Source organism: Colobus angolensis, unplaced genomic scaffold (assembly GCF_000951035.1).
Source record: "Colobus angolensis palliatus isolate OR3802 unplaced genomic scaffold, Cang.pa_1.0 Scaffold286, whole genome shotgun sequence".
In the NCBI taxonomy this organism is placed as follows: domain Eukaryota; kingdom Metazoa; phylum Chordata; class Mammalia; order Primates; family Cercopithecidae; genus Colobus; species Colobus angolensis.
Genome location: NW_012116110.1, coordinates 3,464,657 through 3,491,992, shown reverse-complemented (window position 1 = coordinate 3,491,992; position 27,336 = coordinate 3,464,657). Strand labels below are relative to the sequence as shown.

At 36.2% G+C, this 27,336-nt stretch overlaps 1 protein-coding gene across 1 annotated transcript in view; it reads right to left on the bottom strand.

The window, feature by feature from the left end:
* LOC105516642 (chromosome unknown open reading frame, human C9orf85) overlaps window positions 1-27,336 on the bottom strand; it is a 56,359-nt gene that overhangs the window by 16,956 nt on the left and 12,067 nt on the right. Inside the window, 1 exon segment of the mRNA XM_011948907.1 lies at window positions 4,086-4,192. Within this exon segment, the coding sequence (XP_011804297.1) occupies window positions 4,086-4,192 (107 nt within the window).

Genomic DNA, 27,336 nt, shown 5'->3' with positions numbered 1-27,336 from the left:
GGCATCGGATCCCATGAACAAATGGAAATTTGCTAATTAACGTGTGGTTTTTGGTGATTCACAAGATAAACAAATGGGAGAATAAGTTTTAATTTTCCCAATAGCCAGGATATTATTACTTCTAAAAGAAATGTCACTTACAAAAAGCCCCACCATACCCTATATTTTATGTTGTGCAGAACTTTTCTTTATCTACATCATTTAGTTACATAATTTGTGGCAACAGACACATGAAACAATATTCAACATTTTAACTGATGGAAATACTCAGCATGCCAGAAAAATAAATCTTTATACAAAAGATATATCCAAGGCCAGACGTGGTGGCTCATTCCTGTAACTCCAGCACTTTGGGAAGCTGAGGCGGGAGGATCACGAGGTCAGGAGTTTGAGATCCGCCTGGCCAACATAGTGAAATTGTCTCTACTAAAAATACAAAAATTAGCCGGGCACAGTGGCACGTGCATGCCTGTAGTCCCAGCTACTCTGGAGGCTGAGGCAGGAGAATCGCTTGAACCCAGGAGGCAGAGGCTGCAGTAAGCCGAGACCACACCATTGCATTCCAGCCTGGGCAACAGAGTGAGACTCTGTCTCAAAAAAACAAAAACAAAAACAAAGACAAAAGATATATCCAGGCCGGGCGCGGTGGCTCAAGCCTGTAATCCCAGCACTTTGGGAGGCCGAGACGGGCGGATCACGAGGTCAGGAGATCAAGACCATCCTGGCTAACACGGTGAAACCCCATCTCTACTAAAAAAATACAAAAAACTAGCTGGGCGAGGGGGCGGGCGCCTGTAGTCCCAGCTACTCGGGAGGCTGAGGCAGGAGAATGGCGTCAACCCGGGAGGCGGAGCTTGCAGTGAGCTGAGATTGGGCCACTGCACTCCAGCCTGGGCGACAGAGCAAGACTCCGTCTCAAAAAAAAAAAAAAAAGATATATCCAGTAAAATTCATATACAAACCCTAACAAATGACAAATTTAATTCATAAGTGATTAGCTTGAACACAACATTAAACATTTTAAGACACGTAATGCTACCATCGGCATCAGCAATGGATTCAAATCCCTTACGATGTTGGCCAAGTCTTAATACACAGAGAAAGTGAATGAATATAAGTGAGTTTTACTTTCTATAACACTCTCAATCCTGGATTGGAGTTTGAAAGCTAGAATTTCCAATATGTCTAATGTGCCATGTGTTCAGGACCATCTGGAATACATGATGTTCTAGGCCAGGCAAGTAACGCCCTAAGTAATATGTTCAGACTGATGGGATTCAGAACATACTACCCCAAAATATGGTGCCTTGGCATATTTAGTATTTTGAGCTGAAGAAATGTGACAAATAGCAAACGTAGGAAGGACTCTCTGATCCACCCCTGAAGTAGGCCATAAGACCCTAATATGAGAGGTGCGCTTCCTATACCTAGAGGAAAGGACCATGCTTATCTCTAAAAACGGAGGAACAGTAAGAGGAATCTGAATGAACAAGCCCTGCTGTTTAGTTTACTACGCTTAGCTCATACCCCTTTGTTTTTGTTCTCTATCACATTTTCCCCATGATTTTCCACTCCTCATCAAACCTAGCATAAAAACACACAGGTTTACCCATTTCTTTGGGTCTTTGTTTTCTTATGAAGGCTTTGGTGTCACAAAAAGCTTATATTAAATAAATCTGTATATTTTTCTCTTGTTAATCTGGTTTTTGTTACAAAGCCAAGGGTGGGAACTTAGACTGGTAGAAGGAAAGGACCTTTTTCCTCCTCTACAAGATCTTGTTTTAATGACGTGAGAAAAAAACAAAATACATAAGTTCAGAAGTTCTCCAGCAAACTATAGCATCTGGAAAATTTACAATAACTGATGTGATCTTTTACACACTGACACATTTAAAATGAAGATAAACATATAGGATTTAGCACATATTAAAGGTAAGGGATTTAAATAATGATGATGGATAAGGCAAGAATGTTCATTTCATTTGTTACACAGCGTTAATCTATTAAAATGCTATGACTACATAAATGTTTATTGCCTACAGTTCAAATTCTTTTAGGAAACAACACTATAAAGAGAAAATGAAGATGGATGATGAAATCTTAAAATACCATTATAGGAATAAAAACTTGTTGAAAATATTCAGAAAGCTACAAATCTTGTATGAGGCCTATTAACTAAAACTACATGATTTATTTTGCAATCAACATCTAATTACTCTAGCAGAGAACACAATTCATTCATTCATGGAAGTCTAAAATTGGGTAATGCAAATAGTTGCCAAATTTCCTTACTGCTAATTTGGGCCACTAAGCATAAAACTCATCAGACTTGTTTAAAAGTGTTTTCTTTTGGGAGGAAATGCTAGAGAACAGGAAGAAAAGACTAAAAGGAGCAAGAAGCTGGTAAAACTAGTTAAAAGGGGGGGGTTGCTCACGCCTGTAATCCCAGCACTTTCGGAGGCTGAGGTGGGTGGATCACTTGAGGTCAGGAGTTCGAGACCGGCCTGGCCAGCACGGTGAAATCTTGTCTCTACCAAAAAACAAAAATTAGCTGGGCATGGTGGCATGTACCTGTAGTCCCAGCTACTCAGGAGGCTGAGGTAGGAGAATTGCTTGAACCTGGGAGGCGGAGGTTGCAGTGATCTAAGATTATGTCACTGCGCTCCAGCCTAGGTGACAGTGAGACCCTATCTCAAAATAAATAAATAAATAAATAAATAAAAGGGGGGTCAACTATACCTGTAATAAATACTAGACTGCTCCAAAATGGGGTACAGAAAAAAAATTTAAAAAGCTTAAGTTAGTTTATCCTTCCTTGACACTTTTGCCTTTCAGTGTTTAAATATTTTGAAATAAACAAATTATTTTATATCTTGAGTTTTAGATTTGCAAAAGGCTGAATTTTTTAGTAGATATGAACAAAGGTCATATTATATCTATTATTTAGACTGATTTGCTAAATTGTAAGCAAAATTTTTTCCCATAAAGGCAGGAGGAATGCATTCAAAGAAGATGAAACTATTGAATAGTCAGAAAAATACGGCAACAGCGAGCAAACATAGTCCAAATAGCTACTATGCAGATTACCAAATTAAATCTTATAATGTAAAAGGAACAATACTAATTTTTATTTAAGATAATCACTTTGCTCTTTCATGCAGCAATTACTCTCCAATATTGTCCTTACACAGCTGACCTAAAGGATGTCAGGGAGCTGTAGAGGATGTACAGAAGGCTGAATTACACAAGAGTTAAGGCCGGGCGTGGTGGCTCATGCCTATAATCCCAGCACTTTGGGAGGCCTAGGCGGGCAGATCACCTGAGGTCAGGAGTTTGAGGCCAGCCTGGCCAACATGGCGAAATCCCCGCCTCTACTAAAAATACAAAAAAATTAGCCAGGCGTGGTGGCGGGCGCCTGTAATGCCAGCTACTCATGAGGCTGAGGCAGGGGAATCCCTTAAACCCGGGAGGCGGAGGTTGCAGTGAGCTGAAATTACACCAGTGCACTCCAGCCTGGGTGACAAGAGCAAAACTCCATCTCAAAGAAGAAAAAGAAGAAAAAAAAAAGGAGTTAGGGATGGAAGGATCAGAAACAAAATCTACTATCTTTTCATTTAGACCTCTATTCCCAAAGAAATAATATTAGAAGTTATCAATCTAGTGATTCACTTACAATATTTAACCTCAGCCATTTCTGTAATCTTCATGAGTTGAATTAAAAGGTCTAAAGGTCTGCTCTGTTTTAAGAACTGATAATCTATGGTGCATAGTATTACCTTATCAGTGGGAGACAGAATTGTAGAAAACAAATACTCTCTTCTCAGCCCTAACCCACCTTTCATGAATAAAGTTCTATAAAAATGATGCATATTTATGAAAGAATAGGGCAGGAAATGAATTTACTTTTTAAATCTGTCTGCCTTCACAAACCAAGATTCTGCACACAAGATGAAATTCTACAGGGGAGAATGGAATTTTTTCTGTATTTACTTTAACATTTGGACACAATTTTCAAAATCAGGAAACGAAACAATAAACTATGATACACATACTACGAAGTAAGGTAATGAAGAATCTTAACTCACCATTTTTTAGGTTTTGTTAATGGTTTGTATTTGCTGTATTTTACACGCCACTCAAGAACTTCTTTACAGCGCTGACATACTCCATCATGAAGTTTTGCATTAATTTTCTTAAAAACAAACAGAAAGACAAATTGAGAATTTCACGTGTGAGCCAGCATTGCAAATCCCACAAGAGTATATGAGATGTTAAGTTTTAAAATATAACTGAACCTTAATCTGCATAATAATTTATGATATATTATGTATTTTTATGTATATTACTCAATTTGTTATTTTTTTTTTACAAAGGCAATGGTTCTTTTTTTTTTTTTTTTTTGAGACAGTCTCACTCTGTCGCCCAGGCTAAAATGCAGCAGCACAATTTTGGCTCACTGCAACCTCCACCTCCCGGGGCTCAAGCGATTCTCCTGCCTCAGCCTCCTGAGTAGCTAGGATTACAGGCACGCGCTACCATGCCCAGCTAATTTTTTGTATTTTGGTAGAGACAGGCTTTCACCATGTTGCCCAGGGTGGTTTTGAACTCCTGAGCTCAAATGATACACCCGCCTCAGCCTCACAAAGTGCTCGGATTACAGGCATGAGTCACTGGGCCCGGCCCTCATCTAGAAAATTTTTAACCTTCCCATTGATTCTGATGTATACATGTGTCAAAACTCAAACTGCACAGTTAAGATATGTGTATTACATAGTATGCAAGCTATATTTCAATAAAAACATAATAATAAAAAAGAAAAGCTTGCTCATATTTGAAGACTATCATTTCAACAATTCAAATCCTCCCAGTGAGTTGGAATTAAACTGAGAAATTGGGCTGTCCTGAATTGACAGTTTGTTGAAGAGTACAGAGACTGAAATTTGAGGAAGGGGTGCCGGGAGAAGCAGCTGGAAGCCAAAAGGCATTTCATTTTTCAATTTTATCCTTTTGAATTCTCATGTTAAAAAAGTTTTAGAAAAGCTCCCCCTACTAACTTGGTTTCTTCAAATTTAAAAAATATGTATTCGTATGTGAATATCTGTGGTAGAGAAAGGGCTTTATAAGTTAAAGTTTTTTATTATAATTTTCTTTTCAAAATGTGTTGGGAAAGAAGAAAGACAGGAAAAATTTAAATGTGTCATGTATCTTCTCTAATAGTTTTATATTTTTGTAATATACTCATTTGATTCAGGACACAGACTATATATTTTCACTGAGTACTCAGAATTCTCTAGTTTGCTTTGGCTGTGGAAGCTTGGTCTTTGCCTATTGTTGTAATAATGAACAGAAGACATTTAAAATTTTCTTTGCTTCTTTTGTTTTCTTTTTAAATTTCTCAAGGGGAGAAAGAAATACATCACAAGTATGCAGATTCTTTGGGAGGCTATTAGATATTAAGTTAAAAGCACAATGTTTAGATCAGATGATCTGAAAGAAACAATTTTTGAATAGCGCTTGATATGCTTGAAAGTTCTAAACAAGATGATAAAATATTTGATAAAACATTTATTCAACGAGAAAATATTTCAGGAATATTGTGAAAAACCATAAATTAAGCTGGGAATAGATTTCATTTTATTTAATTTTTCTCTTTCTTCAAGGAATCTTCACCATCAGGAAGTGTGAATATATTGTTTAACTTTGTCATGAGAAATACATTCTGTTACTTAAGAATTGTGTATGGGTGCATTCTTTCCTTCTGGACATAGATGGAGAGTCCCAGTTCCGCATGCTACTATACTCCGTCCTTACTCTGGGCCCCTAACTGTTGCCAGAAGGAAGGGAGTCTGTACCTACACAGCAAACTCTTCATCCTCTCAACCTTTGTCCTTACTAATAGTTATCATGGACAAAGCTAGCTAAGAAACGCAGAATCAAAGTTCACATGCATCATTTGTCTACTCTGTTGTCTAGAACATCTTACTAAGCATTACTTATATTTCCTTAAGTGATTAACTTTGAACGATGACTTCAATATGAATGTGATATTATACTTTCTAATTGGAATATTCTTAGACCACAGAACATTTCATTACCTGCAATTTTATTACAAATAACACATTCTGCTTGTTAACTAGGAAGCATTCTTTGGGTCCTTGTTTGTTTCTGTATCCAGTTTCTGATCAGTTCATCTTGATTTACAAAGCTGTGCACAGTTTGGAAACTGGTTTCTTTAGGGTGGATCAACAGTAGACAAAACAAGTCTTTGTGGGAACGTGTCCTGTGAGTGATGTGTGAAGCAGTATAAACAGATATGCTGTGCAGGGTTCACATGACTAACAGGCACTACTATCAAATTAAACTTGATTTTTATGTGTTAAGAAATTAATGAGAGTAAGAAAGAGAAACAATAGTATTTTTCACTTAAAAATAGGCACAGAAGAAAGAAAAGTGTATACCTGTTTTACCATACTTTGCCAAAATAGAAGTGAATTCCAGAGATGTGAGCAAAGAAAGTTAATCCTAGTTTTAGGAATCCTTCTGCCTGGGGGAAAGGAAATGACAATCTTACCCTATTCACCTTTATATTTACAATTAACCCTATTTTGGCAATTACTTTTAGTATATTCCTCGTGGTAGAAGATCATAGGTAATTAAGGTTAAAATTGAAGTCTGTCCAAATATAAAATCAAACGTTTTATAAATACAAAAGCTTATAAAGGTCATTTAGTTTGTTCAACAAGCTACTTTCCAGATTTTTGAAGAAAAAAAATCTTCAGTGGAACAGTCCACTGAACTTAGGAAACAGTGAAAGAAGAAACCCTTACTTATCAAATGAATACTTTTCAAAGTTAGAATAAACTTAAGGAACCTCAAAAAGCATGCCTACTTAATATATACATAATGTCTTTAAAACGTGTTAGCCATCATTCCTACAACTTTTTTTTTTTTTTTTTTGAGACAGAGTCTTGCTCTGTTGCCCAGACTGGTGTGCAGTGAGGCGATCTCAGCTCACTGCAACCTCCGCCTCCTGGATTCAAGCAATCCTCTTGTCTCAGCCTCCTGAGTAGCTGGGATTACAGGCGTGCACCAGCATGCCAGCTAATTTTTGCATTTTTAGTAGAGATGGGGTTTTGCCCTTTAGCCAGGCTGGTCTCAAACTTCTGGCCTCAACTGATCCGCTTGCCTTGGCCTCCCAAAGTGCTGGGATTATAGGCGTGAGCCACTGCACCTGGCCCATACAACATATATTTTAGAGTAAGCGTTGTTACTGCTGCTTTCAGCATTCTATTTGTTGTCAAACAATACATCTTTAACACAGTAATGCCATACAGAAATTGGGTGAGAAAGGGCCAGGTGCGTTGGCTCACACGTGTAATCCCAGCACTTTCGGAAGCCAAGGCAGGCAGATGACCTGAGGTCAGTAGTTCAAGAGCAACCTGACCAACATGGAGAAACCCTGTCTCTACTAAAAATACAAAATTAGCAGGGGTGGTGGCACATGCCTGTAATCCCATCTATTTGGGAGGCTGAGGCAGGAGAATCTTTTGAACCTGGGATTTGGAGGTTGCAGTGAACTGAGATCATGCCATTGCACTGCAGCCTGGGCAATAAGAGCGAAACTCCATCTCAAAAAAAAAAAAAAAAGAAAAAAAAAAAAAGAAGCTGGGCGAGAAAGGACTTCAACTCCTAAGAAGGTAGCAGGAGCAAATTGTAAATATTATATCTGTACCAATATGCTGATGCTGAAAAATATTTTATAAAATATAAAGTATCATTTAACAGAAGGAAGATACTATGGTAGGTGAAAAGAAATTTGAATACCATTCAAAAGCAACTAAAATAATTTTCCTTAGGATTTTTTTTGTACATAATTCTTTCGGAATTTCCAAAGGTAAAACAAAGGCCTATTTATTCCTTTTAATTGAAAACAACAAAAAAAATAATTAAAAAAATGAAATTCTCAAAGAAAAATTCCAATGCCAATTCCAATGCTAAAAATCTATTTCCATAAACTGGTTTTGTTCTTTTCCCTGCAGTATTCTTCCTCTAAAATAAGGTATTTTATGCTACTACTGCTACACTGTTACTCCAGAAATAGAAACTTTTATATCTTATTTAATCATATTTAAAAGTATGTACTTTGAAATTTGCTAGAAATAGTCCCTTATTCTAAATTTGGCTAGAGGATAAAAGATCCCTGGATTTGCGGGCAAGAACTCACGTGACTAATAACAATAACGTGAAAATCTGACTTTTAGGCTGTGAGTTTCTTTCTTTCTTTCTTTCCCTTCCTCCCTCCCTCCATTCTTTGTTCTTTCCTTCCTTCCTTCCTTCCTTCCTTCTTTCTTTCTTTCTTTTCTTTCTTTCTTTCTTTTTTTCGAGTCGGAGTCTCACTCTGTTGCCCAGGTTGGAGTACAGTGGCATGATCTTGGCTCACTGCAACCTCTGTCTCCCGGGTTCAAGTGATTCTCCTACCTGAGCCTCCTAGTAGCTAGGATAACAGGCACACACCAACACGCCCAGCTAATTTTTGGTCTCGAACTTCTGACCTCAAGTGATCCGCCTACCTTCCCACCTTGGCCTCCCAAAGTGCTTGGATTACAGGTGTGAGCCATAGCACCTGGCTTTAGGCTGTGAGTTTCAAATCATAAACTACATTATTTAAATTCCTTCAAATACGGCTAGAACATTGTTGGATATAAAGTATCTTATAAAACACAACCAAAAAATAGATGAGGGAATCAGAATAAGAGAAAAGTAAGAGCAGAAGGGAAATTACAAAGCAGTCAGGAGTGCAGCTGGAAAGTGCACTTGTTAGAGATGGGCCACAAATGAAGTCTGAGCTTTCTAGCACCCAGTAAAACATAACTCATTGTCTGTAACATGCCAAAAATCCAGTTTCTCAGAAGCAGCACAACAATTCTTGTTACTGAAATGCAAAGTTTCATCTTTCCCACACCATGTGATACAGTAAGCGATGCTCTCAAAAACGTCCTTACAACACAAAGCATTTCACAGAACTGTTTTCTATCCTGGTTCTCAATGTAGGCCAGTGTTATAATGCCAAAACAGAGTGTAATAAAGTTATTCTTAGGTGGACAATGTAGGTACAGATCCCTGATAGTCATGGGATCTACAGGAATGCACTGCATATCATAAGGCCATCTTCAATAAACACTATTTCTTAGCTCTAAAAGCAATCCCTTCTATTATGAGAAATGTCAAACTTGCAGAAAACAGTGAAAACAATAATACTAATGCATACCATATACACACTCCCAGAGACAACTATTAACATATTACCTTTTTGCTTTTTGTGTGTATGGGTACAGGTAAAGTAACTTCTGGACATCGAGACACTTCACTCTTAATACTCATCATATCCTAGCAATAAAGACTTTCTCGCACTTAACCACAATACTGTTACCACACCTAAGAAAAATGAAAAATAACTCCTTAATGTCACTGAATGTAGTCAGTCTATATTGAAATTTCAACTGCTCCATAACAGCTTTCAGAGCTGTTTTTTCCTCACCAAATCAGGATCAATCAGTATTCAAGTACTGTTTATCTGTTATCTCTCTTTTCAGCTATTTATGTTTTATCCCCTATTACATGAATATTTTTGAAAGTAACAAGCAAGTCATTTTAGAGAATATCCTACATTCTGGATTTGTCCATTTTCTCATGCTGTAATTTAACTCATTGTTTTATTTCCTATAAAGTGGAAGTTGGGGCCGGGCGCGGTGGCTCAAGCCTGTAATCCCAGCACTTTGGGAGGCCGAGAGGGGTGGACCACGAGGTCAGGAGATCGAGACCATCCTGGCTAACACGGAGAAACCCCGTCTCTACTAAAAAAAAATACAAAAAACTAGCCGGGCGAGGTGCCGGGCGCCTGTAGTCCCAGCTACTCAGGAGGCTGAGGCAGGAGAATGGCGTAAACCCGGGAGGCGGAGCTTGCAGTGAGCTGAGATCCGGCCACTGCACACCAGCCTGGGCGACAGAGCGAGACTTCATCTCAAAAATAAATAAATAAATAAATAAATAAAGTGGAAGTTAGGTTTACAGACTTAATTACATCCAGTTTAAATATTTTTTGGATCAGAATAATTCATAGGTGATGCTGCTACTGTTGTATACTTCGTATTACTCCAAGTCAGGAGGCACATACCAGTTCTCGCCTTGTCAGCAATGCTGAATTTGATAACTTGCTTAAGGTGGTGACCCAGATCTCTTCCAATTATAACAACTACAATAATCTATGGAGGCCATGTTAATGTACTGTACCACAGTAACACTTTCCCTCATGGTTTTAGCATCCACTTATGATCTTTGCCTGAATCATCCATTTTACTAAGCGATGAAGAATGCTAACTCGAATTCTATTCTTTCTACATTAATTTTTTCAAAAAGATTGTCAGCTTAAATCAGTTTTGAGAAGTACATACATACCAAAAAATTCACCCATTTTAAGTATACAGTTCTAATGAATCTGACAACCAAACTTCCAATACTTCCATCACTCCAAAAAGTTATCTAATTTCCCTTGGTTGTCAATCCTTTCTACTACCTCCCAGGTAATAATGATTTCAAATCTGCTCCTGCAGTGTTGCCTTTTCCAGCATGTCATGTAAATGAAATGGTTAAGTATATAGCCATTTGAGGAGCTCATTCCTTTTTATTGGTGAATATTCCATTGTATAAATTACCATAATGTTTATTCAATTCACCAATTAAAGGACAGTTGGAGTTGTTTCTAGTTTGGAGTGCTAATAAATATTTGCATACAAGTTTTTGTGTGGACATATTATTTCTCTTAGGTTAATTACTTGGAATGATATAGTTGGGTTGTATAATGGAATGCTTAATTTTATGAGAAACTATTAGTTTTTCAATGTTGCTGTACCATTTTGCATTCACACCAGCCATATACGAAAATACAGTTTTTCTACATTATTTCCTGGACTTGAAATTTTATTTTTTACTTTAGTCATTCGAATAGGTATGTAGTGTTATCTCATTATGATTTCAATTTCCATTTCTCTAATAACTAATAATGTTGAACATCTTTTGATGTGTTTACTTGCCATCGTGGGTTGTTTGTTTCTTTAAGAGACAAAAATCTCACTCTGTTGCCCAGGCTTGAGTGCAGTGGCATGATCATAGCTCACTGCAACCTCAAATTCCCGGGCTCAAGTGATCCTCCCATTTAAGCCTGCCATGTAGTCAGGATTACAGGCATAAACCACTGTGCCTGGCCCCACCTTGTATTTTCTTTGGTTAAGTGTCTATTCAAATCTTTTGCCTTTTTTTTTTTTTTAAATTGGATCACTCATTTTCTTATTTTTGAGATGTGAGAGTTCTATATATTAACATATTCTGGATTAACAGTCCTTTATCAGATGTATGCTTTGCAAATATATTCTCCCAATCCATGCTTTCATTTCCATCATCTTAATAGTTTTTCCTAAGAGTAGATCTTTTTAATTTCAAAAAAGAACAATTTATCAATTTTTTTCTTTCATGAATCATACTTTTTGACTCTTGAATAAAAAAACAATCTGTTTTCTTCTGCAGGTTCAATAATTTTATGTTTTACATTCAGTCTATAATCTATTTTGAGTTAATTTTTGGTGTGCATAGTGCAGAATCCAAGTAGAGGTTCTTTTAAAATTATATACAGATGTACAATTGTTCTAGCACCATTGAAATGCCTTTGCACCTTTCTCAAAAATTAAGTATGTGTAGGTCTCCTTCTGGATTCAGATCCTGTCACATTAATCTATGTGTCTAGTCTTTCACCAATACTACCCTGTATTGATTCCTGTAGCTTTATGGTAATTCTTGAAAACAGTACTTAATTCTTCCAACTTTTTTTGTTTCCAAAATTGTTGGCTATTCTAATTCCTCTGCTTTTCTATATAAATTTTAGAATCTGTTTGTTGATTTCAGCAACAACAAAAAACCCAGCTATGATTTTGATTAGGATTACACTGAAACTGTAAATCAATCTTGGGAAGAACTGACATCTTAACATTCAATTTTTCAGTCCATGAACATTCCATTCCTTATTAGATAAATTCCAGTCATTTGTAATATATTGTTCTTTTTATATATTGATGAGTTCCATATGCTAGTATTTGGTTAATGATTTTGGAATATATATGCATGAGGAATCGTACTCTATAGTAATTTGGAGTTTTTTTCCCAATGTTTTTGGTTTTGGTTTTGTCTGTTTTGGTTCCCAGGTGCTGGAGAATTTATATATCTTAGAAAAACACAAGAGAAGAAAGTTATGCAATAATAAGAAAATCACACATAAGAAAATCATACAATAATATAGTATTGTATATATATTATTTTTTACTAGACTTTATTACTTTTATAGATGAAAAATACCTCTACAGATCAATTTTATAGTTAAAACAATATGAATCTTTACATATAAATATTCAAAATATAGAAATTTTATAAAAATACAGATAAAGAATAAAGACAAGTCCTATCACTCAGATATTCTATACTTTGCAGCACTTCAAGTATAATTTACATAAGTTCACATTTTGTCCACATGTGCTGTTTTATAACTTATTATTCATTTTTCTATAATATATATACTTTCAAAGTATGTCTTTATTGGCTGTATTATAGTCTCTCAGAGTAATATTATCATTTACTTAACCTATTTTCTATTATTTGACAGTTTAAATGTTTCCAATTTCTGAATATATGTATTTTAAATATATTGGGCTATAAATATCAGAAAACTTCTTATAACCATGTAAATTCTCATCCCATTATATTTATACATAACAAGTTCTGGTCCCATATCAACAACATTGTAAGAAAATAACAGGAATTTTATTAGATGCAAAATCTCATAGTAAAAAATAAATGTCCCTTTCCTTGGTCAAGTGCATACTACTCCTTTATTAAGCTTCTCTAAAAAGAGTTTACATGTATGGATAAGAGTAAGAGAAAAAAATAGTTCATGTTCTTGTTTTAATTGCCAATGTACCAATACCGAAATCATTACAAAATGATTTTGTTTTGTAAACATTGTTGCTATTATAATAAAGTATACAACAAGTCTCAAATTTGTGCATTATTACTCAACTCAACTGACTTGTGTTTTTAAAAAACGACCAAACTTAGAATGAGTACACATAATTATTTGGATAGTGAGGCAAATGTTTCCTACTACTGTCTGTAAAAACTTGCTTTGCTTTTTTATCCTGGCAGTTAAGATTTTTTAAAAGAATAGAAGACATTGACAGTTTCCTTTTTGAAAAAGGAATTAAAATTCTTGCTATAATCAACTTACTACATTTCCTATAGACAGAACACTTCTACTATATGAAAACTTTCAAACCTATAAGTCCTTTTAAAATGAGATACAGAGTAATAATTTGAATGTGTACTATCCTCAAAAATACCTTATTTGGACAAGTTACTGAGCATTACTATTTTTATGTATTTTATTATTCCACAAAATGAGCTAGTCATACAAATAGCCCAGAAATACTTTTGAAATGAGTTCTGGTAGTAAAATTGGTTTTATTGTCATTTAAGGAAACATATAAAATCAAAGTTATTACTAGCTTACTTCTTTTTCTTCTTTTTAGGAAATTACATTTGTTCCACATAACTAATTAGAGAGTAATCAACATTTATAAGAATTCTTCCTAAAAACTTAAGTCCAAGTTGAGCAAATTTAATTACCCTAAAAATCCTGATATGCATACATATGTCAATATTTCAGTAACTAATATTTGATTTTTTATCTATAAAAATGTAATTAAAAGATATCTACAGTATAGGTGATACAGATCTGCACTGTGAGCTAAAATAATATTCTCTGAAGTTCAGTCCATCTTGCTCCCATTCACTCTAAAATCATCACAAGTTTTTAAAACACCAATAACAAACTGAGAAGTGAAAGTATATACTAGAAATACTCAAAATGATCCTCTTGTCCAATATACTCACAATTATCTTTTTCTAGTCAAGAAATAATATTTATTTCCCTTGTCCCATTTTGCTTGTTACTGCTAGAATCTTTAACAAATGACATCTACAAAAATGAACAATCACATTTTTATCCAAAGACTGAATATAAAATGAGTTCTGATCATCCCAAACAGAGAACTATTCTTTCAATAAGTGGGTAAAGCTATTGTCAGTTGCAATTATGCAGACAGGGTCTGTGTACAAACTAACCACTGATTTATTTCAGCAACCAAGCAAACTACCTAGATTTTCACTGACAAATCTAATGCATACACAAAGTGGAGCCACACCTACCTACAGGCAGAAACATGCTGTGGCAGTACCTTTTTCTGGCAGTTGAGAAAATCTATTTAAGCAATTTTATTTTCCCAAGTATATTTTTCTCACTTACTTTTAAGGAAATTAAAATAGGTTGGCATTGTATTTTAACAAATAAATATTTGCGAAGCATTCTAACAAACACTGCACTGATAAATCTATCACAACTTTGAAAGTTTCAACAGGCCGGGTAAGGTGGCTCAGGGCTATAATCCCAACACTTTGGGAAGCTGAGATGGGAGGATCACTTGAGTCCAGGAGTTTGAGGCCAGCCTGGGCAACACAGGGAGATCCTGTTTCTACAAAAAAAAGAAAATTAGCCAGGCAAGGTGGTGCACACCTGTGGTCCCAGCTACTGTGGAAGCTGAGGTGGGAGGACTGCTTGAGCCAGGGAGGTCAAGGCTGCAGTAAACTGTGATCATACCACTGGTGACAGAGTAAGACCCTGTCTCCAAAAAAGAAAAAAAAAAAAAAAGCTTGAACAAAGACTCTAGTACGAAGATTTTTAATTTTCTCCATTCCATTCCAATTCAGGAAGATGTGTTATGAACATTAGACAATATTTTTAAGAAAGGACCTACAGTGCAATGTTTTTAAATTACCTTTGAACTATCTTCATTATTAACTATGAGACGCTCGTAGTAAATAATAACCCAAGAAAAACTCATGTAAATGGAAACAAATAGCTATATTGTTGCAGCAGTAATATGGGAAGCACACCTTTCCTTCCTCAAAATTTTGAATGCCAATGGTTTTATCTAGAAATAATATGTCTTTCCTGAAAAAAAAGACTCTCTCTACAAGTACAGCAGTACTTTCAATCCCATTTGCTCCTTCTCAAGATCTTTTGCCAATACATCTCCTTCTTTTAGTCATCAACTTTCTCTCTCAACCCTGTTCAGTCCCTTCTTTTCACACTATTTTCTCCAGGTCAACTGAATGCGTAACTATAGCCTCAGCAATGAGCTCAACGAAGACTACATCCAAAACTATGTCCCTAGTGCTAACTCATGTCTCTCTGGAAGTTCTGATGTCTCAGATTGCAGGCAAGATATCCATTTTTCTCCTCAAGGAAATCCTTCAGACACCTCAAATTCAAAGACTAAACGGCAATCACCCAATTAGCAATACAATCTGTTCCTCCTGTGTCCCAAACCTCATCTTTAAAAATCTTTAGATAAAAAAACTTAGGTCACTTTTTTTACTTCTTCCTCTCCTTTCACCTTTGTATCTCTTTACTTCCTTATATAATCTGTATTACTGAAGTGGCCTCTCACACAGAAGATGGGTTACAGAGTAAAGACGGAGAGAGTGAGACCAAACAGTCAAGAATTATTTTGTTTCCATGTTTTTCCACTGGTAAATACACATAGCATAAAATTTACCACCTGAACGATTTTTATGTGTATAGTTCAGTGGTATTAAAAACATTCATATTGTACAACCATCACCACCATCCATGTCTAGAACTCTTTTCATATTCCAAATCTGAAAGACATAACTCGCATTTTCCCTTCTTCCTAGCCCCTGGCAATGATCATGTCATTTGTTGTCTCTATAATTTTATCACTTTAAGTATCTCATGTAAGTGGAATTATAGAGTATTTGTCTTTTTTTGGGGTAGGGGGCAGGGTCTCGCTGTGTTGCCCTGGCTGATCTCAAACTGCTGGCCTCAAGTGATCCTCTTGTCTCAGTGTCCCAAAGTATAGGATTATAGGTGTGAGCCACTGTGCCTGGCTAACATTTGTCTTTTTGTGACTGGCTTATTTCACTTAGCATAATGTCCTTGATGCTATAGAATAAGTCAGAATTTCCTTCCTTTTTAAGGCTAATATTACATTGTATGTATATAACATATTTTGCTTATCTACTCTTCCCTAGATGGATACTTCAGTTGCTTCTAGGTTTTAGTTATTGTAAATAATGCTGCTATGAACATGGATGTACAAATATCTCTAAGACCCTGCTTTCAATTCTTTTGGGCATATACCGAGAAGTGAAATTGTAGGATCATATAATGATTTTGTTTTTAAGTCTCTGAGGAGCCACCATGCTGTTATCCAGAGCAGCTGTACCATTTCATATTTCCATGAAGATTAATGAACAAAGGTTCAAATTTTGCCACAGCCTCACAACATGTTACTTTCTGTTTGTTTGTTTTTAAATAATAGTCATCCTAATGAGTATGCAGTGGTATCTTGTAGTTTTCATCTGTAGTTCCCCAATGATTAGTGACAAGCATGCTTTTGTGTGCTTATTGACCATTTGTATATCTTCGGAGAAATGTCTACTTAGGTCCTCTGCCCATTTTTGAATTGGGCTGTTTCTTTTGTTGTTGAGTAATAGTTATAGCATTATATATTCTGGCATTTTTTTTTTTTTTTTCTGAGACAGGGTCTTGCTCTCTTGCCCAGGCTGGAGTGCAATGGCACCATCTTGGCTCACTGCATACTCTGCCTCCCAGGCTCAAGCAATCCTCCTACCTCAGTCTCCTGGGCAGCTGGGACTACAGGCACACGGTACCACACCTGGCTAACTTTTGTATTTTTTAGTAGAGACAGGGTTTTGCTGCATTGCCCAGGTTGGTCTCAAACTCCTGGGCTCAAGTGATCCACCTGCCTCAGCCTCCCAAAGTGCTTGGATTACAGATGTGAGCCATTGTCCTCGACCATATATTCTGGCTGTTAATCCCTTATCAGATATATGGTTTGCACACATTTTCTCCCACTCTATGAGTTGTCTTTCTACTTGGTTGGTGTCTTTTGATGGAAAAACATGTTTAAAATTTTAGCAAAGCCAAATACTGACAGCAGAAAGAGAAAGTGAGGCATTTATTGCAAGGTGCCAATCAAAGAGAACTGGGCAGCTCGTGCCTGAATTCCCAGATGGCTTACAGGTAAGGGTTTTTTTTGTTTGTTTGTTTGTTTTGAGACAGTGTTTGTTTTATTTGAGACAGTGTCATACCCTGTTGCCCAGGCTGGAGTGCAGTGCAAGTGATTCTCATGCCTCAGCCTCCCGAGCAGCTGGGATCACAGGTGCCCACCACAACACCCGTCTAATTTTTGTATCTTTAGTAGAGACAGGCTTTCATCATGTTGGCCAGGCTGGTCTCAAACTCCTGACCTCAGGTGATCTGCCCACCCTTAACCCTCATAGTGCTGGGATTACAGGCATGAGCCACCGTGCCCAGTCCAGGTAATGGTTTTTAAAAGCAGGTGACAAGCAAAGTCATAAATCAATACATGGAGACTATACATTGGCTTGACCTAAAAAGGAGGGACATCTTGAAGTGGGAGCACAGGTCATAGGTGGATTCAAACATTTTCTGGTTGGTGATTTGTTAAGGAGGTGAAAATTTGTCTAAAAATTTGGGATCAGAAAAAGAAGTCAGCTCTGGCTTATGGGCATGACCTTCTGAAGGTTCCTCAGAAAGAAAATTAGAACAACCAATAGCAGTTAGAGTTTAGTTCTCAGCTCCCCCTTATCTGAGGTCCATGCGCCAGCACATCCATCTAGTGCGAGTCCAAGTTTCTGAAAAAGCAACTCAAAGACATATGTTATGATGGTATCGTTAGTTTCTACAGGGGACAAAATATCTCCTGAATATAACTTCCTTGGCTATGTGTTAAGTTATTACTACACGTAACATGGCCCCAAAGCCCAAGAGCAGTCTAGAGATTCAGATATGCCAAAGAGAAGCTGTAGAGTGGTTCCTTTAAGTGAAAAGGTAAAAGTTCTCAACTTAGAAAAAACAAATTTTGTATGAGGTTGCTAAGATCCATGGTAAGAACAAATCTATCTGTAAAATTGTGAAGCAGGAAAACGCTGGAACATTTACTCCTGCAGATAACAGGAGATTATTGTAAATGATGAGTCACTTCTTTCTTACTGCCTTCAAAATTCTTTGTCTTTGGTTTTCAACAGTTTGATTATAATGTATCTCAATGTGGGTCTCTAAATTCACCTAATTTGGAGTTCTTTGAGCTTCTTGGATGTTTATATTCACGTTTTTCATCAAGTTTGGGAAGTTTTCAGGCATTATTTCTTCAAATATTCTGCCACTTTCTCTCTTCTCCTCCTGGAATCCCCACAGTATGTAAGTTGGTCCACTTAACAGTATCCCACAGATTCTTTAGACTCTGCTCACTTTTTTCCAATCTTCTCTTTTATGTTTCTCACACTTGACAATTTCCATTGTCCTATCTTCAAGTATACGAATACTTTCTTCTGCCTGCTGAAAAGTGCCTTTGAATCCCTCTAGTAAATTTTTCACTTTAGTTACTCTACTTTCAGCTCCAGAATTTCTTTTCAGGATTTTTCTTTATTGATATTTACATTTTATTCATATATCATTTTCTTGACTCTCTCCACATCTTTCTTTAGTTCTTTGAGTATCTTTTGGACAGCTGTTTCAAAGTCTTTAATAGATCCACCATCAGTTCTTTTTCAGGGACAGTTTCTGTTGATTTACTTTTTTCCTTTGAATGAGCCATATTTTCCGTTTCTTTTATGCCTTATGATTTTTTTTCTTGAAAACCGAACATTTGAATCAAATAACATAGTAACTCTGGACGTCAGATTCTCTACTTTCCCCAGGGTTTGCTTTTTTGTTTGTTTGTTTTGTTTTTTATTATTGTAGATTGTCTCATAAAGATGGAATGATCTAGATTCAATAAATGGTTACACACAAAATGCCTAGTACAGAGCTGAGGCAAAGTCATGACTCTGTAGAAGAACAACTGTTAAGCCAGTTCTCAATCTGTAGTGTCTATAAGACCTTACTGAAGAGTATATCAAAAATCAGATTTCTAGGCCCTACCTTCTGAGATTGTGGTTTTATAACTCAGGAGTTTCTGCTGTATAGACAACACTTTGACAACCTACAGTTAAGGGATGGGGAGTGCACTAGAGCAAGCAAGGTATGATTAATGCCAAGAAAGAGTTTAGACAGAATGAGCTTCTGTGAAAATAATCTCTTCCTCCCCGACCACTTCTCAAGGTAAGGTAGACCTACATGTACAAACTGAGTGTGTGTGCTCCTTGGAAAGCTACTCATGTAGACTGGAGTATCAGATCTGAGCAACAAATACAGGAGAAGGCAATTACTAGAATAGTTTCAAGTATGATTTGAGGAGCACATACATCAGAATCACAGATGAGGCTTGTTAAGAATGATCATTCCTGGACTCAACCCTAAGATATATTAAGAATGTCTGGCACCTGGGATTCTGCATTTTAAACAAGCTTTCCAGATGATCCTTAAGCACACCAAAGTCTAAGAATCACTGCTCTAGGCAGCTAAAGCAAACTGACATTTCTAGAGGAATGTGCTCCCTACCTCACCTCTGCTACTGGGAATACTATTAAGGACATAATGTACTTTTCCTGAGAAAGTTATGATTCTTATAGTTTAAACAACACTGGTTAGTGTAGCTGAGAAAAAATAAATCACTGACAAGTGTATAGTACCTTCTGCTTAAAAATCAATTTTTACAATTAATTAAATCATTTCCTTACAACTATCTTGAGGGATCAATAGTACTACTCCTATCTTATATAGGAAGAAACAAATCCAGGTAGGTTTAATAATCTGTCCAAGATCCCACATCTACCAAATATTACAAGCAGGGCTCAAGACCATGCCTCTGACTCTAAATTTAATCATTTGCCCCACTATTCCATACTGCCTCTCTTTTGGAAACTAAATCTTAGACTGATTTTTAGTTTCACCATTCAAAGCATTGATTCTTTGGGGTGATTAATTTTGAGCTCCAAACAAGTGACTTAAAGAAAGCTTTGAAACATACAGTGTTTACAGACTAAACATTCTGGAGATTGTTTCAGGTATCTGATACATTAGTCTAGCATATGCAGAAACAGTCTCCAGAATAATCTCTGAACTGACAGGAAAAGATATGGTAGAGGCATAAGTCAGGAATCCAGAAGAGCTATCATTTAATAAGCTTTTCCAAAATCATGTATCAAAAGGCATCACCCCTAGATGTAATTTTTCCTAGATTCTCACTCTGTATGACTAAAGTCCCTTAATTCAGACAGGGGTTGACATGGGTACCACACTGTATAGAAATCATCTGTTTTCTGGATTGACTTCCTCCATGGTCAGAAAAATAAAGTTTATATCAATAGTTTCTGGCCTTTATTCCTATTCCTGAAATTTAAGCCAAATCTAAACACCATGAAGGCTGGGAGACTATTCCTTCTTTCTCACTCTTTCCATTGTCTTACCTCTGCCTTAGTTATAAGTTCAAAGGTCAGACCAAATTTGCTAGTGAACCTAAAATTAGGAACATGCTAAGAAATGTAGGTAATTTCTAGATAGTGATTCTCAACCTTTGTTTGTGTCTTCTTTTTTTTTTGAGACAGATTCTTGCTCTGTCACCCAGATAGAGTGCAGTGGTGGGATCATGGCTCACTGTAGCCTCAACCTCCCAGGCTCAAGCGATCCTCTCACCTCAGTCTCCCTAGTAGCTGGGACCACAGGCATGTGCCACCATGCCTGGCTTTTTTTTTTTTTTTTTTGGTAGAGACGGAGTCTCACTATGTCACTATGTTGCCCAGGCTGGCCTCCAACCCCTGGGGCTCAAGCAATCCTTTCATCTCAGCCTCCCAAAGTGTTGGGATTACAGGTGTGAGCCAACATACCTGGCCTGTTTCTGTCTTTACTGTCCACATGGCCACACCTTCATCATCATATACAGAAAGTGGTTTATCATAAATAACAGGAGAGTAACAAGTATTTTGGGGAAAAACAGGGAAGAGAGAACCCTGGAACAGTATCTTCCAACAGAGAATATCCACATGAAAATTAGAGGAAATATAGCTATATGCATGAATTTCTATCTTCTCAGATCTTCTAGTATCCTTACCATTTAGCTCCCTGCTTGGTTGTTTATGTTTCTGGTCAATGTTCTTTTGCTTACTCAAGTCTGAGTGATTTTATGTGCATGGAACATGGCTGTACTTTGGTCAGGTGTCTAGACAAAAGCATTCTTAAGGAAAAATTATTTATCTACAAAGTTTATTATAAAATAAGTCTTTTGGTTTTTATTATAAAAATAATAGCAAACTAAATAATTTTTATTCAAAAGACTGCTACCATAAATCTATAAACCACATGTCTAATTCTTTATAAAAGTTCTCCCTGCTATTTTTACAACATTCCTGTGGCTAGGAGTAGGTATAATTATCCTCGTTTTGCAGATGAGAAACCCAAGGCTCAAAGAATTAAGAGATTTGCTTGAGGTCACAAAATTAATCAGAAGCAGCAGAGGCAGAATCCATAAAAAGATCTTTAAATGTAAGGCATGCTATTAAGTTACAAGTGGAACATGTGTTCCTATAGCTTTTCAGATCTTCTAAATATTAAAATAAAACACATATACTACTTGGCAGAGCACACATTTTTATTGGTATAGTGTTGTGACTTCTTCTAACACTGGTATATTAACTGCTTTGTAAATAGGGCCAAACGTGCTGGCTTATTCCTAGCCTAGAGTAACATTAGAGTATTATACATTATTTAAAAGTCACAAAATTTCAAAGTTGGAAAAGTGCATTTAGAGAACAACACGTAATTTTTGCTAAGCAATGTTTCAAGAGAGGAAGATATAGTTTTCTATGATGCTGTTCCCAGATTTTCAATATACTGAGATCTAAACAATGAAGATCTAACTAAATGGTGAGCAACATGGGCCGCCCTATGTACAATTCGACTGGAATGCAAAAAGCACCACTAAAGCAGCAATTGTGTAGTGTCATGAGGCAACACACATGTTTTTATAAGCACTCATTAAAAGTTAGTCACCATTTGAGATCTTGTCCAACCGGTATGGTATGCCCCAAGTTAGTGATCTTAAAAGAGACAAACCACTGATGGACTATTGTTTAACATATATTAAACAAAAAGGAAGAATGAGATTTATTTCCTAATAGGGATGTATGGAGTTAAGTCTTTCAATCATAATCATTGGTAATGTCCACAAATCAAATGATTTTATCTTTTAAAAAATCTACTTCATAAGTCATTTACTTGGGGCAGGTGTAAGAGGACAATTACCATCTTAAAACTAACTAACTTCCTCAAAGATAGTTGCCTTGCTCTGGTCATATTAATATGTCATAAGAATAACCTATTTATGATAATAATGAATTCAGGAGTCAACTCACATCAGGAAGAAACTAGATTGTACCATGATTCATTTGTTTTAATGCTCAGTATTCACATGTGACTTGCCTAACTTCAGTTGAGAGCATTTTCTCACTCTCTTAAAAAAAGAAACAGCAGGAAGAGGATTTTGATGACAAGAATATTAAAATCTAAGGGATAAAATTAATAAACATTCTCAATGAAGAAGGCAAATTACCTGTAATAAAATACTACATTTTATTTCTATAGTTTTGCTGTATCTGAATTTGTCCCATAATTCTTTTCATTTTATTCTCAAATCATCCTTGGGTGAAGGAAAATAAGTGGTACTGTTATTTATTGATATTCTAACTTAAAGAGAGTTGTTATAACTCACCCAAGGTTATATAAAGAATGACTCAGTAGCCATGTGAAGAGTCTACTCCTGGTGTGGCCCTGACTCCAAGTTCAGGACACCTTCCAACATATTAAACTGTAAAATGTGTCACAGGTTAGAATTAAGCATAGTCTGTATCACGACCATCTCTTTGTTGTCTACAGGAACAATCCAAAAAAATATGAGCTAGTATGTACTCCGCACTATGCTAAGCATCTCAAAGATTCAGAAGATTCATAATGCATGGTCCCTTTCTCACAGTGCATGCTATAAATCTGAACAGCAAGCAATATATTCTTAGAGTTAAAATGGTGTTTAAAATAAGAAATTAACTACCTGATTTCTCAAAGTGGGCTTTTAGAAAAATCTGCATTGAGCCAGGGCTAATTGATGGCTCCTGCAGATATTCATATAAGCCATTGCTTTTTTTTTTTTTTTGAGACAGAGCCTCACTCTGTTGCCCAGGCTGGAGTACAGTGGCAGAATCTCAATTCACTGCAATCTCTGCCTCCTGGGTTCAAGCGAGTGTCCTGCCTCAGCCTCCCAAGTAGCTGTGATCACAGGATCACAGGATCACAACCAACACGCTCTACTAATTTTTGTATTTTTAGTTAGAGTCAGAGTTTCATCATGTTGGCCAGGCTGGTCTCCAACTCCTACCCTCAAGTGATCTGCCCGCCTTGGCCGCCCAAAGTGTTGGGGTTACAGGTATGAGCCACTGTGCCTGGCCATGAAATGCATGTAACTTGATAAAGGACAGACAATAAAGTAATCCAGGTAACTGTTTTTTACAAAGAGGAGAAATCCCATGTTTTTAATGCTGTATTATATAAATAATACTACAGTTCAGATATCACTTTACTAATGAACTAAAAATCTACTTCAAGAACTTACCAGCTATTTTTAATTTTAAACTTTTTATTATAAGAAGGTCTTAGTAACATTACTAGATTGCTTACTATTGCTTCTTGTACACTGGTCTTATCTCCTAGCTCGACTATTAACACTCCGAAGGCCAGAATGATAGGCACTCAGACTTTAAAATTTTGATAGCAATACTGATTTTTCTTGTTTATGGCTTCTCCGCCACCCAAACAAGACAAGCTCGCTAGCTTGCATTTATTTTTAATCCCTAGGTTTGGGTGAAACCTGGAACTACGAGTTTACATTTTTTTTCTTCTAAAAGACTTACCCCTTCTATTTGTATAATTCTATACAACAACAGCATTAAATTTCACCACCATATTGTCAATCATTTTTAATGTTAACCCAGTTTTACTAAGTTCTTGGTTCATTAGTTTCTTCTCTTGCATCTTTTCATATTCTGGACTACATCCCTAAATGTATACTTTTTTTTTTTTGACAAACTTTCAGCCTGGATGATTTTTTGTCCTGATATATGAGTGAGCCACAGCTGAGCTCTGTAAGAAATTCTAAATTCAAAATACTCTGTTACAGTATTTTGTAGAACTTGCCCTACTTTTTATGATAATAGATGAGAAGTCTGATGCCTACTTACAGTTGCTTTATAGTTAACCTCTTTTGTCCCTCTGAAAGCTGGTAGCAATTTCTCTGTACCACTGGAGTTTACCAACCTCACCATGATATGTCTAGGTAACATCTTTTTCCCACAATATTCCTAGAAAGCACTTGATAGAACCCTTCTACTTGAAGGCCTAAGATATTCCTTAACTTTGGAGTTTTTTTTTTTTTTTTTTCTTTTTATCATTTCTTTCTTACCTACCTTGGCTTCTGTATTTCCTTTAGAGAGAGTGGCTTTCTTAGCTTGAGCCTCCAAATATCACATTTTATTTCATAATTTTTATCACTTTGACCTTTTTGACTAGGTTTTAGACAAGCCCATTGGCTTGATCTCCCAAATCGCTAATTTAGTCTTTAACGTTGTCCTATCCAGCCATCCTATTAAGATGTTTACATTTCTGCAACCACAGTGGTAGTTTCTAAGCAATGTTATAGGATTCTTGTTTGTTTTTTTTTGCCAACAGCAGTGTTTGCTGGTTTTTGGACTTCGAAAGCTATTTGAATCATTAAGGATATAATTTAGGATACTTGAGGTTGCAACTGCAATTTTTAAAAAGTATTCTTCTGTGACTTAGATTACCTCTCTTAACTGGGCGTGGGAGGGTTTCTAGCATGCGCTTCATGGTTTCTATTTTCCTAAAAAGTTTAGTCTGCTTAGCTCATATTTATAAATGAGGGCCTAAATCTATATTATCCAATAAGGTAACCAATATTCACATTTGCGAACTAACATTAAATAAAATTAAAATTCCCCCGTTGTGTTGGCTGTATTTCAAGTGCTCAATAGGGACATGTGGTTACTGGCTACCAAAATGGATAGCAATTATCTGGCATATTTCTATCACAGAAAGGTCTGTTGGACAGTACTGCTAGTGATTAAAGAGCTGTAGTTATAGAATGCATTACTAAAGCAGAATTGGGAATCACTATTGCTTTGGAAGTGAATTCAGATATTAATTATACAATCCCTGGCTCTGTTGATAGATGAAAAATTAACAGCTATGGCTTTGCTTTAGTATACACAGGGAGCATTTTGCCTCTAAGCACAAGGGTTTCTTTGTTAAGCTCTAAGACCAACAGGGATAAGGTATACTGCTCTGCCTTTCTCTTTCATGGCATTTCCCCACTTTAGAAAGTTGTTCTTCTGACTGTCTTGGCATTATTCTAGAGTTTTACTGAAAAAACCTTAACTTCCACCCATATTATATTGCAAATTCATATACTGTTTAGTTGTATAAATCTAATCCTCTCTACTTTATATCTTTAGTTTCCTTAATTTTTAAAATAAAGGTAGGACTTCTTTTACTTTTGTTTCTGTTTAACTGCTCAATGTATATGTTACAAGGTTCACTACATTCAGATATATAAAAAAACAGCTTGTTCATTTCTTATAATCTGGCCTTTATCAGAAGCCACTGATTGATTAAAACAGTCTCCTTCAGGTATTTGTTCCTTTTCTTCGAATTTTGCCTCCTTATATTTTTTCCCAAGACAGTCTGATTGGACAAGGGAGTCCACTGTCTCCTCCAGCTTCAGAGAAGGGACCTGTCTTTGTCCTGCTCTCCTTAATGCTGCTTTCTGCCGACAGAACTTTTTTCAGTTTTTTGGTATCATCGTTTTTTTTTTTTCTTTCTTTCTTTTTCTTTTCACTGAGATTTGGGGAAAAAGAAAACTCGTGCCTTAGCCTCCCAAGTAGCTGGGATTATAGGCGTATACCAACATGCACAGCTAATTTTGTATTTTTAGTAGCAACGGGGTTTCACCATGTTGATCAGGCTGGTCTTGAACTTCTGACCTCAAGTGATCCACCTGCTCTGGTCTCCCAGAATGCTGGGATTACAGGTCTGAGCCACCGTGTCCAGCCAGGAAAAGGAAAATTTTAAGTATATGTTCAGTCAGCCATTTTGAATTAGAAAAATACCTTAGTTAAATTTGACTTTTCTTACTAGGCAGTGAAAAAAAGACCTTAATAAATGTGTCCCTAGAGACACATTAAAATTAGAATTAACTACCACAGTAAGCCAGGAATTTTTTTTAATATACTAAGGACTAGCTGACATTGAATCATCACATGAGGGTCAAAGAACTGATCTGTTCTGTACTGATGAGTTTAAATTCAAGCAACAGTGTTACATATGTAAAAGTAACCACAAAATTATTTTATATCAATAATAGATGACAACTTACCGCACATGACTATTCTAGTTTTACTGAAAACCAGATTTAGCATTATTATGTCATTCAAGTTTATGGGAAACGTGACATCCTATTACTATAATGTCTTATGATAAAGACTAATGATGGTATACTGAACATTCACATATATAAGTATATACCATGATGTCAAATATATTACTCAAATTGATGACTTCAGTGGCATGAGTCATTTAAAAATAAACAAGACAGACACCTGGTGTAAGCTACCTACATAAGTATTCTCAGGACAACAAAGCATTTAAAATAATCCCTAGCTTAGCTTGGCATTTCATATCCATGATGCTGAGAATGGCCTACAATATCAGCTGACCTCCAAAACTGGGTCTGATTAGTGTAAAGTTGTAATTGAATGCTACCAGTGATGGATCATCATTTGAAAATTATTACATATACGTAACTCCATCAACTACAAGAAGAAATACTTCTTTATGACATATGACTCTGCAAAAACAAAAGCAAAACAGAAAATGCATCACATAAGTTAGTTACAAAAGGACAATTTGAGTTATTAACTTTTTAGAATGTAATTCCAACTCTTCCAACTAAAAATATATCTGAGAAAATATCAAAGAAAATGTCTGCCATAAAGTTCTAAAAATGTCATTCTACCTCATGAATAAGCAGATAAATTGGAAAAGAATTAGGACTAAGGTTGAGAAAATCAACTCCAAAGCTATGGGAAAGTCCAAGTTCACTTGATATT